This window comes from Synchytrium microbalum (assembly GCF_006535985.1).
Source record: "Synchytrium microbalum strain JEL517 chromosome Unknown SmJEL517_scf0007, whole genome shotgun sequence".
In the NCBI taxonomy this organism is placed as follows: Eukaryota; Fungi; Chytridiomycota; class Chytridiomycetes; order Synchytriales; family Synchytriaceae; genus Synchytrium; species Synchytrium microbalum.
Genome location: NW_022158356.1, coordinates 113,291 through 127,956, shown reverse-complemented (window position 1 = coordinate 127,956; position 14,666 = coordinate 113,291). Strand labels below are relative to the sequence as shown.

Below are 14,666 nucleotides of genomic sequence, written 5' to 3'. Positions count from 1 at the left end.
TCGTGTTATTAAATTACCATTTTTACGGTTTTTTCCCGTCGTGGTCGCTGAATCTCATTTTGGTATTAACAGGTGCTGAACTTGGAGCAGCCGCTGTGACCTACTAATTCAGAAGCCGGGAAAGTTGTATCCAGGATGTCAAGAAGCTGAGAGTAAAGGTAAGTTGTGGATTTGCACTTTTTCCGTATGGAGTGGATTTGCTACCCAAAAAAAAAACACATATTACAAAAACACATATCAAGCATTTTGTGAATGAGTACAGAATCTCATCCGACGACTGATAATGTGTCTAGATGCGTCACCTCTACGATTGCTGAATGATACTAGCTAGAACACTGTATGTTGGATTTCCATCTGTATTCTACTAGTACAAAAGGCGCGTACATCGACATCGAAAATCAGTCTCATTGGACCACAGGAAGCTACCAAAGTTTGTTGTTGATGGAGCATGTCAGACCAAAAATTACTTTGGAAGGTATAGTTGAACTGAATCCAGTATCCTTGATGGTTGATACCGTTATTGCTAGGTAATGTTTCTTATGGAATGATTAGTCTATGTCTGATATAATCCCACAAGCTGGAAGGCAGACGGAGCAGCTAATGTAATTGTTGCAGGTGAACAAACCGTGAAAAGGACAAGTCAACAGTCCAACTCGTATCGCGATCTGAAATGAGGTTGGATGAGAGCCTACGCCGTTAATGTAGTACGTACGACACGCAAGAGTCGTTTCTTGGAAGGTTTTCTAGTATTGGAACTCAAGTGACCAGATGATCTTTAGCTTAACGTTTATACGTTCTTAACCCTTTTTTTCGTCTTACACAAAATGGAAGCGTTCACGTCGTGCATTTTTATGTGTGGTGTTGATTTTGGGTAGTCGCTTGCTGATGGACGCAGTTGTAGCAAGACACAACAACTCAGGTCATCTGAGGTATACTTAATAATACGAATACACGATATGAACGAGGAGCACTTTTGACCTTTGAGCTTGAGGTCTGTGGTTGTCATGCAGCTTTCAACCTGCTTGTGAAAGCTCCGACACAAACTTTGCGTACCAAAAGTGAAAAATCCCTGGCACAGTCAGCATCGGATTGATATCAAATTGTTCCTTGATATATTGAGACATAACATTGACACATCAAGTTATTTGCTTACTTCTTTGCTGCTCGTGTGGGGTGAGTGTTTCAACCAAGTAATGAACAGCCCTTCATTTTTCTTAGCAACCAACGACCAAACCAACACCAATTTTTGGCAGCGTAGAACCAAGTTCACAAATACACATAGATAGATCTAGTAGATCCCACTCGAGACTGAACTCATTGGACCTCACTCATTGCTATAGTAGGCTTCATTCTTGGTAGGTTGCTTCCCTCTGCAACGAGCTCTTCATGCAATTTTTGTCACTTTGGCACATAGGATTAACAAGTTCGTGATTAGACCATTGTAATCCACTCCTATATACCTCATATCGGCATCGACGGTCTCCTCTTAACTCGAGACTTGGAAGCATCACGTCAAACTATACGCACCTTCATTAATTAAAGCTCGCTCCAAAAAAAAAACCATGTTTGGGGCTCCATACGATGATTATGGCAGTGATTTGAATGGGCCTCATCACGAGAGCATTGCTGAACTATTACAATCTGGAGTTGGCGGCACAACTTCATTAAACGGTGAAGGCCACTCGACCTCTTCTAATGCATCCCAAGGCGGAATCAGTCGGCGCCATCACTTTGGTGGTTATGGATCCTCTACTGTAGCCGATCATAATAGCAGCGCAATGTCATTATCGCATTTGGTGGCTTCCGACCATCCCGCTCATCACAGCCACCACACCCATCATGATGTCGATGTGACGCAACAACACCAACATCAGGCAGATTCGGATCATCATAGCTATTATCAACACCAGCAACGTGACTGGCAACAACCGCATCAGCAACAACCTCAGCATATGTATGGTGGTAGCGGTGGTGCGGAAGTTCCATCAGAATATGCATACCAGGTTCCATATGGAGGTCCATCAGACTATGGTGCATCAACTGATGCCGACGTTTCATCGTACCATGCTCATATGCATCATCAGGCTGCTCAGCAATCTCAACAATCATCGCACTATGAACAGCAACAATCCCAAACACAATCATCCTCTAATAACAATGTCGATGGTATAATCGAGCCTGCTATTGGACAGGCAAAGTTAGAAGGAGTTTCGGGAAGCGCTGGAGGAGCTGCACCATACTTGGAGGGATACATGTATCCACCAGCATCCGGAACAACTGGACAAGCATATACAAGCGATCCAGGATACTATGCAAGCAACACCTTACCGCAACCCCACAACCACTACTCGTCGGTGGTCGGACACGCATATTCTGGTATGGCTGGTACACAAGACCACATAAACAATAATACCAGCAACACCCACGACCACACCTCCGAATGCGGAACACCATCTCATTCCGGACTAGACTCATCCCGTATCGACGCATACAACCCATCGTCATCACAAACCCATCTTCCATACACAACCACAACATCATCCTCCACAGCTCCCATAATCCCACTAAGTAAACGTCGTCTACATCGATTAAATACTGCTGCTGCAGCCGCAGCCATCATAACTACCGGAATGGTATCATCACCTCATATAGACGATGTTTCGCAACAGTCGCATCAAGGGCATCATTATTTGCCTGTTGCTCATGATGACTATGGACATTTACCTTTAGATCATCATTCACAGCATCAGCAGCATCCACAGCAGCATTGTGAAGATGGAAGTGTTGTTGGTGGACAGACTGCTTATCCTTATAATGGTACTGCTTATCCTATGCCTTCGTATCATGATTATTGGAATTCCGTGCATCCTGCTGGTGGTGAAGAATATCAAGGTGTTTATGATCATGTGTTGTATCGACCTGATATTTATGGATATGAAAAGGTGTGTAGTGTTTGCTTGTGATGCACTTGAACCTATTCCACCGTAGGTTTTAGCTCCTATTCGAAGATCATTTTCTCAAATTGAATTCTCATCTTTTCATAGTCTTATGCCAACGAAGTAGCCAACTACCAAGCCCAACTAAACGAAACATACGAACGCTCATTAGCTATGACAGGACGCACCAAAGCATCAACCGCAACCCCAAACAAGACTCGAAGAAAAAAGGACGGAAACCCAGACAAGCCAAGACTCAAGAAACGTAGTAAAGACGATCGGGAAGACCCCGCCGATCCAACATACAACCCAGCCCACGCTGGAACCTCATCATCCATTCGATCCATACACGCGATCGTAGGCACACCCGATTCAGGAACCGAAGGCACCGAGGGTGAAGGCAAACGCACCAAACGACAAAAACATGTCGGAAAAGCCTGTGTGCATTGTAAAAAGGCTCATCTGGCGTGTGACGATGCACGACCATGTCGCCGATGTGCGCATATGGGACGTCTCGACTGTGTGGATGTTGAACATAAACGACGAGGCAGGCCAAGGAATTCTGGGACCAAGAACCGTGGTGAACGGGACACGAGCAGTGCATCGGCTATCAGTGCTGCAGCTGAACAGGCTGAAAAGAATCACCATATACATCAAGTTGCTCTGGCTTTAGGTGTTGTTGTGTCTTCGTCACATCAGCATGGAGGTGGTGCTGCTCTACCTGCGGAAATGGAGTATATGACGCATGACTCGCCGCTGCTGGAGAGGGAGGCTGAGCTACCGCCTGCTTCTGCTGCATAATAGATAGGATCTCTTTGTGGTCTCTTTGGAATCACTACTAAATGTCTTGTTGGCCTGATCTCTGATCTCAAGTTTTAAAAATTACCTTATTGACTTCTAAACCTAACGATCATCAAAAATTGATATAACGGTGTAAATCATAATGAACATGATATATAATTTTCAGCTCATATAGAATGAAACTCAAAACGCTAAGGCAACACATGTTTCTGGTTTTGACGACAAGCCGGAAAGTCTTTTACTATCTTTTTCGTCTCGTCTCGTGATTATTCTATTAGTTATGGTATTTTTGTTGTTCGTTTGCTGGAGAGAAAAGAGACAGGTTCTCTCGTTATGGGTCTCAAATGTAGCGTGTGTTGGGTGTTTGTGTCTGATGGAGTATGGTAAGTTGGAGAAAAAAAGACAATCCTATCTCGATCGATAATGACAGAAGAGAAGCCTTGAGGTAACCATATCCAAAGCTCTATTTCTTTTCTGTCGTTTCAGCAAGGACTTCAGCAACGGCTGCCTTTACATCATCGTAGACGGCGTCAACGTCCTTTTCACAGCCAACCTAGACAAAAGAGATTCACATTTAACAACAAAAGGGTGAATAGTACGATAACATAGTCCAATCGACACCTCAAGCCTCACAATAACTCCTCCTCCCTTTCAATCATCAGAAACCTGAATTCATTCATTCTTGCGTTCTTACCGTCTTAACCTTGGAAAGTTGACGATAGTGTTCAACAACCGGATAACTCGTTTCCTGAAACGTGACAAATCTCTTCTTGATTGACTCTATATTGTCATCGACTCGTCCACTTGTTTCCGATCGTTTCAGCAACCGTTGTAACATGACTTGTTCAGAGCAGTCTAGATACAGGATTGATTTCGCTTTGCAGACCTTGGTGAATTGAAAAGAATGTGAGTGAGCTATAGATGACCGGTTGAATATGCAAAAAAATCCATTCGCACGCCAAAGAAACGACCTCGTCGGTCGAACCCCACAACCAGTCCTTCGCTTTCAAATAACGGTACGGCGCACTTACATGCTCTTCAAAAGATAAGGCTTGATCCAGAGCTCTCGGGAAGCCATCAATGAGAAACCGTAACTTGTCTGATTCGTTCTTCATGGCATTATATAGCAGTCCAATGGTTATATGGCTAGGTACGATTTTTCCTTCCTTGATGGTATTGTTGATCAGGTCGCCGTATTGGGAGCCTGGTCGTTCTCGTTCGGCTCGTAGGAGGTCACCAGCTGTGTAGGAGAGGGGTTTGGTGGCAGATATGAGACGTAGGAGATAAAGAGGGACCAGGAGTGTATATGCGACATCATTCACAAATGGATTTAAATCAATCGCTACCTGACAAGTGCACAAATCCAAAATCACGGACCAGCCGTTCACATTGAGTCCCTTTGCCTGATGATTGCACAAACAAGAACGTCATCAACAATTACGATAATTGACTATGTTTCATTATAAAAGCAGGCACCGACCAGCTCCAGGTCCTAAAACAAACCAGAATACGTTAGGATTAACTGTTGCTCCAAATTCAAATGTTGTTGAATGTTCATACCTCCAAGCACAAAGACGACAGTAGTTCCATCGGTTTGTGGAGTGAATGATTTGAATGTTTCAGAGGCATCGTCCGTCGTAGTCACTAATGTCGAGTAATGGGAAGAGCAAATAGTGTTGAATGTTAGCTCAACATGTCCATGTTTTGAAGCCAAGGAGGCGAAAGAGACTACGAATAAGTGACCGAGTCCAATATGAAATACATACTTTTATCAGAGGCTTCCTTCTTATGATGGCCCCAGTCCTTCCAGGACTTTGGAAAGTGCATCTGTGAAGAGTCGGGAGTTGAAATGTTGGATACGCGAGAGAGTAAAGCGACACGTGAACTGCCAAATCTAGCGTTTGCTACAAGATTATTTATTCGTGATATTAACAGTTCTACAAATATACAAACGCGCCGCAACTAGGCTGTTTCAACCGAACGTTTGGTCTGAAAGATCACTCGTTATGATCATCTTCATCTTTACCTACCAAGGCTGGTTCCTAGTCATACTCTGAGCATATCGTCCAAGTGCAGGCAGCCCCACACAAAGAAGGTCCTTCCTGGACACCTAGTCAACCCTGAGGCCGAGCTGGAGCAACTACAAATTCGTGCTTAGACAGTCCTCAGATCATGTTTAGTGTGGCAATTGTTGTTAGAATAGAGCTTAAAGCTAAACTGGCTGACATAGAGACAGCAAGGCTTCAATCGATTAGGAAAAGCGAGAATGGTGGCGATCACCTCTCCAATGAATATATAAAGCGATGTGGTGCCACCACCAAGGGATCATTCAAACGACTCATGGTTGGTGTTTTGGGGCACACGAGTGTTCCTACTGCTGCTTCTCTTTCAAACCGGACTATGCTACCATCATAGTTAAGGGGTTTGAACCCAAGAGAACCACTATTGATAACCGGGGAAACCTGCGTGTGGCACTCCTGTTGCTAGTCTCTGTCGGTTTTCCTCGTGCAATCAGTAGGATTCAAGCAGGCCGGACGAGCAAATTTACATGGTCACATCAGAGGAACTCTATGGAGAGTAGCGGCGACCCGCGTTTGAAGTTGTTTTTTCGAAAGCAACCCGTATGTGCGGCCGGGAGTACACATCGCGAGTATTGGCTGTGCCATACCACCTTTTGTATGATCCACAGAGCCGATTGTCACCATGTCTTGTGTCTTGTAAATGATTGAAGTTGTCCTTTCATTCGGTTTAGAGCTTTCAAAGCGTCATACTAACCACATTTGCTGTTTCTAGGTATCGCTTCAGTTAGAGCTCTGCCCTCCGCACTAGTCTCCGTATAGAGGAAGAACATGACAGTGATGATGATGAAATGAATGTCCCAGGGCTTTTGAGCATGGACAAGGACATCACACTACCAATCTTGAAAAGGAAGCGTTAATCTCAAGAACCGGATCATCAAAAGGCTTCGTCACCCCCAGGTATGCGTGTGTGGTTTTGTGTGTTTGCTCTCCTTGACTCGGTATTCACGAGATCATTGGGTATGTTTGCTTTTAAAGATAAACATTTAAACACCTTTGTAAAAGATGCAGCAAGTGAAGATCTCTCTATTTAAATGGTTAACCTAATACGATTCGGTCCATCGGTCGCTGTCTAAAGAGCGTGCCTAATCAAGAATGTTGCAATGCACACTAGATGGATGAGATTTCTAACAGAAGTAACCCAAAAACTCACGACTGATAAAAACACTGCCATGCAAGGACACAGAATTGGTGTTATTTGCGTGATTATTTACCCGTGGTCCCCGCCATGTCACTTCATAGCATATCTTTCGCATTGCGCTCCGACAAAATAATCAAATCGATACAGTTCATTCGTTTTTTCTCGTTACGATCCAGTAGACTATATGCTGACACGCTGAATGATCTTGTAAACAGCTGGTTGGATGCTTCTCTTCACACTCTTGGAAGGTCGGGAATTAACCTTCAAGGCGGAAGTAGTTTACAAACTCGTTGTTTTGGGCCTTTAGGAGGCGTGGCGACGTGTAAGATTGTAGTTTTGCTATGCTAATTCGGCTCAATTAAAACTATAGACATTCTGAGACAAGTGAGACCGTAAATTATGAAGAGCAACTTATACAACCCACTATAAACACCATCCAGACAGCTTTCCCAACGGAGTCTGTCCAAACGATCCCTCGTAAACTACTTCCGCCTTGAGGTTTTGGTGTTGAGGGATGACCATATTTCCTGGCATTCCATTTTTGGGTTCATCTTACCGTAACGACTTGAGTCTACCGTATTAACTCCAGGGTTCAAACAATGTGGCAGAATTGACCGTACTTCTTCGATTCAAGGCATAAACCGAACAGCAGAATGGAATTTGAAATGATAATATTTATTTGTTATTGCAATGGTGGAAGGCAAAAGATCTAATATATACACTCAACATTCATTCATGTGCAACTTCTATCACTATATAACAAATATTCTTTATTTGCATAATGAAGGTTGCTATTTGACGATTTCACCAAGTGATCATTTGATTGCAATCTACGAAATACTCGTTAGATGTCGACGGCGTTAGGGTTTGTGGACCTCCAAAGCTTACTTATATAGGTATCTTCAATGTGTACTGAGTAAGTCTTGTATTCCAAACTCCCAGGACTTGCTGAGTAGTTTGAATTCCAAGTTCATTGATTGAGGTACAAAATACAAGTGGCCATGGATAATCAGGTCTTCTCAAGCCAGCGTCTCGAAACGCTTTCCGTAGTTCGTCGAGACCGGTTTGCTTTATTGGATGGACAACTGAAACCGTAGCCTGCAATAGAATAATGATGCTCGTCTTCCTGTCCCATATAAATCCATCAAAACTGGCCTGATTTGATGCTATTGGCCAGAAGTACCCAGACTCGTTGTCCTTCAGCATTGCTGACAAATCGGTCTTCATGAAGCTGACGACTTTCTCTAGCATTCCAAGGTCATGAGGGTTAAAAAGAATTAAAAAGAATTTTTCAAAACGACTGAGCAATATATACGCACCTCTTGGTGCAACAAGTAACTCTGGTCTGTCAGTCAGACATGTAGCAGTGAGTGGAGGCCCTTTCGTGGACATAAGATGGTGCATTCTGGCTTCCAGCATCGTTCCTCGCACAGCTGCTTCACCTGCGGTACTGCCCAACAAGTTGTAAAAATATTTACGATCGACATCAGGGCGCTTTTCCATTTCCACACCAATCATTCGGATGACTTGTTTTCCTATTATGTCTACTTTACAGCCGACTCGGCCTAGATTCGCACTTTCTTGTTCAGCAGATGGAATCTTTCCAGAGATGAGTACTAGCCTTGACGATTGCTCCGGATTGGCAGAACTTCCATTCAGAAGAAGGTGAAACAGATTTTCTTTTGTATCCTGGAGAGTTTTGAACACATCGTTTTGATACAGCTCCATGAGCATATCGGATTTCGCAATATTAAAGCAATATCGAGGACATGGGTTCCAATCATTCCAAGCTTCCCAAAGTCGATTTACATCCAAGTGGAGTACCTCAGAGCTTTTAATGGCCATTACATCAGAAAATTGAAAGACTGACTAAGACACTTACCCATAATAAGCGATTTCTTCCCACGTCCAAGTATTCATATAGTAATAGAGCGCACGAGCTTGCTTCGTCCATTCTTTATAGCGCTTGACCTTCGGGGAAGTTGCTTGAAGCACCAAAACTAGTTTGTTGTCAAGGAATCCACCACATGGACTATCGACTTCCTGATTTGAATCCACCAAAGCCCACGTTGGGCTTGCACTACGAGACGGACAGTATTCGGTAGACAAACGCTTGGCGACCCCTGATTCACTAAAATAATAGTAAAACGAGCGGTGATTTTGGAGTGCCGTTGGTGCACCAACCAATAATCGTTCGATCAATTCATATAGCAAAAAGAGTGACTTTCCTATTTTCATGACAGCATGACTAGTCAATGCGCAGATTCAATGTCAACGAAAACCAAAAGTATTACCAATGCCAGGATTCCCTATTATAGCTCGTGACGTCATAGCTTCCTTGACAGTGCCCTCAGCAGAGATGCTCTTCAAGAAGTCGTGCAGACGGGTGTACGCTTCATTTACAAGTAGTTTGTCTACCTTAGATGTAGAACTGTCAACAAACAGCGGGAATGAAGGTAGCAAGCCTTGCAATCGATATGTATCCATCAAATCCTTCAATTGGATGACAGTAAACCTCAATGGAGAGAGTGGCGTGACGGTGTCAAACTCCCCAACTTGTTGCATGGTTGCCAGAGTTGGGACATTGCATACTACAGTTGTATATAGCCTATTGCGCATTGATTTTTCTTTGTTCCAGAGTATGGTATGGAGAAGTTGCATAGCCTGTAGGGGAGGATCTGGATTTGCATTGTGAGTAAAACAATATTGTTCAAATCAACAGCAGTAGTGACATTACCAAACGAGGGGAGTCGCTTACCTTCCATCGTAAAAGACATCCTACTTACAGGTGGAGCGGGCCTCACCACTCTCAATGGATTGTCATCTGATGTTTCGATTTGGGTGATTGATGTACTTGGTTTCAGCGGCGTTTCGCATTCTGCATCTATATATACATACAATTGATGGTCTTCGATGCCATCCAATGACTTCTTGAAGCGTTCATGATTGATGAGATATTTGCGTAGTTTGCTAATATTTGTGACTACAACATCCACTTCCACATCAGCAGAGTCCCCCAACTCCTCAACTGCAGCATATTGATCGTTTGCCCTGTCAGAATTACGCTTAAAGAGCTGAAGCCAGAGCACTGTAGTGTCGCTCATATTTGCTCGTTGCTCAACTAACGAGGTAAAAAAGTACAATGACTGATCTGGATGCGCAACAGAATACTAAGTATGTATTTGTATTAGAATTGCAGAGATCTGGTAAGACTATATTGGTTAATACTTCTCAACGTAAATGCCAGTCTGATCTATCTGGTGACGAATTTGGAAACCTGAGTGGGGCAAGTCTGACAATGCCAACCAAAGTATAGACTATTCAGCTGAGAAATCTACCAGATTCTGCATGATCCAAATGCTCTCTTTGTTATAGTGTCGCAGTTGTGCTCAGAATAATCACAGAGCAACATTGATTACGATGCTAAATCTTGTCGTATGGACAATCATGTGACATACAGAGCAGGCATCAATATCTTCGAACATGCTGTAATCTTCCCCTGCTGCCGTTTTCTCGTTGGGGTGGTTTAAAATGCGTAAGAGTGCTGAATCGGTACACCTGTTTGGGCTGCAACTGCCAATGTGTCGCAATCCCGCATGTTTGTGCATATATTGGACTATTGATGAATCGCTCTCCATTATCTGCTCTTCTTCGGAACGTCTGGTTTAGATCTCGTTGTTTAGGGAGAACTCGCCAATCGGGAGGGGGGAGACACTGCTCTGGATTGCAGTATACAATGAGAACAATGAGGGAGTGAAATGGATTGCTGAGAAGATACGCTATCTCCTTCTCGTATTTGTTTGTTAGAATCTCTGTTCATTAAAATCTCTATTCTTCATTCTCGAACAGGGAGGTGATGTCAATCAACCGAACGAAGTGGGTTCCACACCATTATATGCAGCCAGCATGGGAGGCTATATAAACGTCGATGAAACATCTCCAGTCGGTGGGAGCGGACATTCACAGGACAACCGACAGTGGAAGAACACCATTGTGGAGGGCTGCGTCAAGCGGCCATTTGGATGTAGTTAAATTTCTAGTAGACTTAGGTGCCGACTACCACAGAGGTCCTGATCTTCGGGATGACGAAAGAGGAGGGTGGTCTATCGCCTTTGGCCATTGCCATCAAGAATCATCACAACAACGTGGTTTCGTTTTTAGGCGGATTAGTCGCAGTATAAGCCAACATTTCCAGTCTTGCAAAACAGTCGCTGCTGTCATTTATTATGGGTAGAATCTTTTCCGTCTTAATTGCTAGAATGCAATCTGTGCCAAATACGTTCCTAGTGTTCTACGCATCGTGCCCTCTTCACCCTTTTAACCTCAGGAAAGTGCGACTCCTCACGACTCACGTCCCATGTGGATAATTTTGAAACAGAGCTCGAGACATCAAGAATGGTTTCAATATGATTTTTCTGGGCTGTCCACTCCAATACCAGAGCCCGCCCGCTCTCTTGAGCGTTGCTACGAAAGATCCCGGTTTTTAATTCATGGGACGTCAATACAAATGATTGAAGTTATTTTAAATGGCTGATAGCTGGGACATAGGCATCCTCAAACAAAGCGTGCAGCAGAGCCTCCGTTTCGGTGTTGAGGTATACTTGATCATTCACCAACGTGGGTTTCCCCTGAATAATACAAATCTTGCCAGTGTTTTGTTTGGCTACATAAAAATAGTCATTGATTTCCCACGTGGTCAGTCGGAGATTGCCTGTTTCAAAATATGGCTGCCCATCCAAAATCGACCCGACGGACGCTATATGTGTCCCAAAAGTGAAAGCACACTACTTCTTGCTCAGGATAATGTTTGATGATGATTTCATCGAGATATGAGCTCGTACTTCGTGGTGGTAGCATCGACCGATGTGTAGCAGTAGTTTAGACCGTAAAATCCCGTACAATTCCATACAAGTCCTTTAGCAAGGGGCAGTTTTCTGATGAGTTTGAAGTTTGAAAAAAAGTGACATTTTGTGATAAGAGGAACAACAGGACAGCAAAAGGAATAGAATGGCGGTTAACTCATCATATAAATGTACATTGAATGCAATATAACGGCATCGTAGCGGTTTGCCTTATTAGCTCAATACAGGTCGTCAGTTTTTATGGTGTTTGAAAGTTTGAAGGTTCGAAGCTCGACGTGTTAAAAAGTAGCAAGCCTTCGCTACAGCGACACTTGTCGAGAATATACGCGTACAGCTAACTCAACGGGTATGTCCGGGATGATTAAGGTTGATGCGAAATTCCATTATTGAAGTCATCCAAATCACTCTCGTGACGACAGATAGAACAAGAGGAGAGAATGCCAGTAAGAGATGGAGCGATACCGGACCCTGCTCAGTATGATATTCACCCAATAAGTAAGTGATAATCATCGTTAGTCTTTCATCTCATCTCGCTTCACTGACATTAAACCCACATTACACAATTGCAGCTGGGTTTTTGCCATCTGGTCCAAATCCAATCTCTCGCCTTCCCGCTTACTTTGAACCTTGGGAAGTCATCTTGGATCGGCTGTCTGCTCTCCTTCTAGCTGGAAGACTGAGGGAATCTGTCAAGAAGGTACTCATCATTTCCTCATTCGTGTCATGAGTATATCACAAGCAATCTCACACAAGCTGATATCTACTCGTTGTTTCTCTTCTGCAGCTCCCGATACTAGATGCAAAGCAATTAGATCATCATAGAGAGTGGCAGAGAGCATATGTCGTCTTGGCTTTTATTGGTCAAGCTTATATCTGGGGAAAGAATGAGGAGGCTGAAGGTACGATCTATTGATTAACGCTCTTCTGGTCGAAATCATGTCCTGATACATGCACTCTCCCCTCCGACATTACAGACATACTTCCAGAATCTGTCGCTGTGCCATACGTCATGGTGTGTAATCGACTAGGCTTGAAGCCAGTCCTGTCATACGCTGCTGTCGTGCTATATAATCACTATCTCATTGATCCTGAAGGACCATTGGATCTGAGGTGAGAAAAACTTCTGGATAATCACGGCTATAGCTCTCTTTTTTTTTATCTCGCTCCCCAACTGTCTCTCAACTCACCTGCGATCTCCACATTAGCAACTTTGGTGTAATGCATACCTTCTCAGGTGGTATGGACGAAGCATGGTTTTACCTAGTTAGTATAGCCATAGAAGCTGCTGGTGCTCCAGCTATACCCGCAATGATCAACGCCATGCATGCAGTCGTAAACAGGAACATCCCAGCTCTAGAAACCAACCTATTGATTATCGCTCAAGCTATTGAACGAATCAATGAAACTCTAGTGGCAATGTACGAGAAGAACGATCCCCACATCTTCTTCCATCGAGTACGACCCTATGTTGCTGGATGGGAACATACTCCTGAAATGCCACTTGGACTGTTTTATGAAGGTGTTGTGGTCGATTTTGAAGAAAAGGATGGTTTTATGAGCAGTGGAGGGGTTACTGGTACGGCTAGTCAGAATGGATCTAGGCCTGGATCACCACTACCAACCAAACAATCACCTGTATTATACAACAATATGACGAATGGAACGTTTAAATTCCCTGGAGGACACATCCATAGTAGTAAACACCGTAAACTACCAAACCCATTAGACGAAGTTCCACAACACGAAGACCACGGTGTTGTAGGATGGGTCAAAGCCGACCCACCATCACCAGGTAAAATAGGGACATGGGGCAAATGGGCTGGGGCAAGTGCAGGTCAATCATCCTTACTTCATGCTCTGGATGTAGCACTTGGTATTGATCACTACCCAACACGACCTGTAACTGCTTCCGAGACAAATCAACACGATCCTGGAGTCATACCACCTAGAAACACACCGGGACATTTACCACCTTCTTCCTCATTGTCGAATCTCTTAAATAATAGTAATAATAGTTTAATTAATGGACATCACCCTCATGGTAGTAGTAACGGTACCAGCAACCATACCTCACCAATAACCCCATCACCAGGCAGCGCCATAAACCACATCCACGAAATGAGAAAGTACATGCCAGGAGCCCACCGTGATTTTATCTATGCACTAGGTCGAGCACCATCCATCCGCTCCTTTATCCAAGAACTAGGAGCATACACTTCCCTCGGAATGGAAGCTGAACGATTATTCAACCGATGTGTCGAGGGACTCCGTATATTCCGAGACATGCATTTCAAGATTGTGACGGTGTATATCATCATTCAGGCGTCCAAGAAGAAGGAGGCTGGAGTTGGAAGTCGACCGAATCCCGCCAAAGGTGGTGCTAGTAGTGGGAGTGCCGGTGGAAGTAATAGTGGAGTTGTATCTGATAATGCTAGTCTCAGAGTACGACAGACGCTTATTGCGAGGGGTACGGGAGGGACGGATTTGGCACCGTTCTTGAGACAGAGTCGGACGGAGACTGCTCAGGCCAGGCTTGGGGCTGGGTGATTTGGAATGTGAAGTGGGGGAATAGTGGTGAGGATTTGTATACAAGTTTTCGTCTTGTGAATTGTGGTGTGTTGGGATTGTTGGTGTGTTGCTGTGGTAGTAAGTTTTGTTATTCCGGTTGGTTTTTTGATCTCTTTCTCGCTCTACTATAAAATCTGTTATCTTTCAAAAAGGAAGTAATGAAATTCTGTTACAAACTGATAAAATCGCTGATTTTTGCATCGTACAACTAACTACAGGCGAAGGCGAAAAACAAGCAGGATTGCTATATGACAACAGACGTCAAGTCATTCGAACTCGC

General features: G+C 43.9%; 4 protein-coding genes across 4 annotated transcripts; 2 read left to right on the top strand and 2 right to left on the bottom strand.

The window, feature by feature from the left end:
- Window positions 1-1,562: 1,562 nt before the first annotated feature.
- Window positions 1,563-3,737, top strand: SmJEL517_g01886 (uncharacterized protein; the record flags this gene model as incomplete). The annotated part of the gene is made up of 2 exons (XM_031167814.1): window positions 1,563-2,942; window positions 3,045-3,737. The coding sequence occupies 2 exons, from the start codon at window positions 1,563-1,565 to the stop codon at window positions 3,735-3,737; spliced, it is 2,073 nt and encodes a 690-aa protein (XP_031026140.1).
- Window positions 3,738-4,200: 463 nt separating this feature from the next.
- On the bottom strand, window positions 4,201-5,564 carry SmJEL517_g01885 (uncharacterized protein; the record flags this gene model as incomplete). Its single annotated transcript, XM_031167813.1, has 7 exons — window positions 4,201-4,290; window positions 4,432-4,623; window positions 4,769-4,977; window positions 5,084-5,140; window positions 5,218-5,229; window positions 5,298-5,381; window positions 5,504-5,564. The coding sequence occupies 7 exons, from the start codon at window positions 5,562-5,564 to the stop codon at window positions 4,201-4,203; spliced, it is 705 nt and encodes a 234-aa protein (XP_031026139.1).
- Window positions 5,565-7,844: 2,280 nt separating this feature from the next.
- Window positions 7,845-10,060, bottom strand: SmJEL517_g01884 (uncharacterized protein; the record flags this gene model as incomplete). Its single annotated transcript, XM_031167812.1, has 5 exons — window positions 7,845-8,200; window positions 8,276-8,787; window positions 8,839-9,184; window positions 9,251-9,634; window positions 9,715-10,060. The coding sequence occupies 5 exons, from the start codon at window positions 10,058-10,060 to the stop codon at window positions 7,845-7,847; spliced, it is 1,944 nt and encodes a 647-aa protein (XP_031026138.1).
- A 2,195-nt stretch (window positions 10,061-12,255) lies between these two features.
- SmJEL517_g01883 (uncharacterized protein) lies at window positions 12,256-14,365 on the top strand (the record flags this gene model as incomplete). The annotated part of the gene is made up of 5 exons (XM_031167811.1): window positions 12,256-12,313; window positions 12,388-12,515; window positions 12,603-12,717; window positions 12,793-12,928; window positions 13,024-14,365. 5 exons carry the CDS (start codon window positions 12,256-12,258, stop codon window positions 14,363-14,365), a joined length of 1,779 nt encoding a protein of 592 aa, XP_031026145.1.
- Window positions 14,366-14,666: the final 301 nt, after the last annotated feature.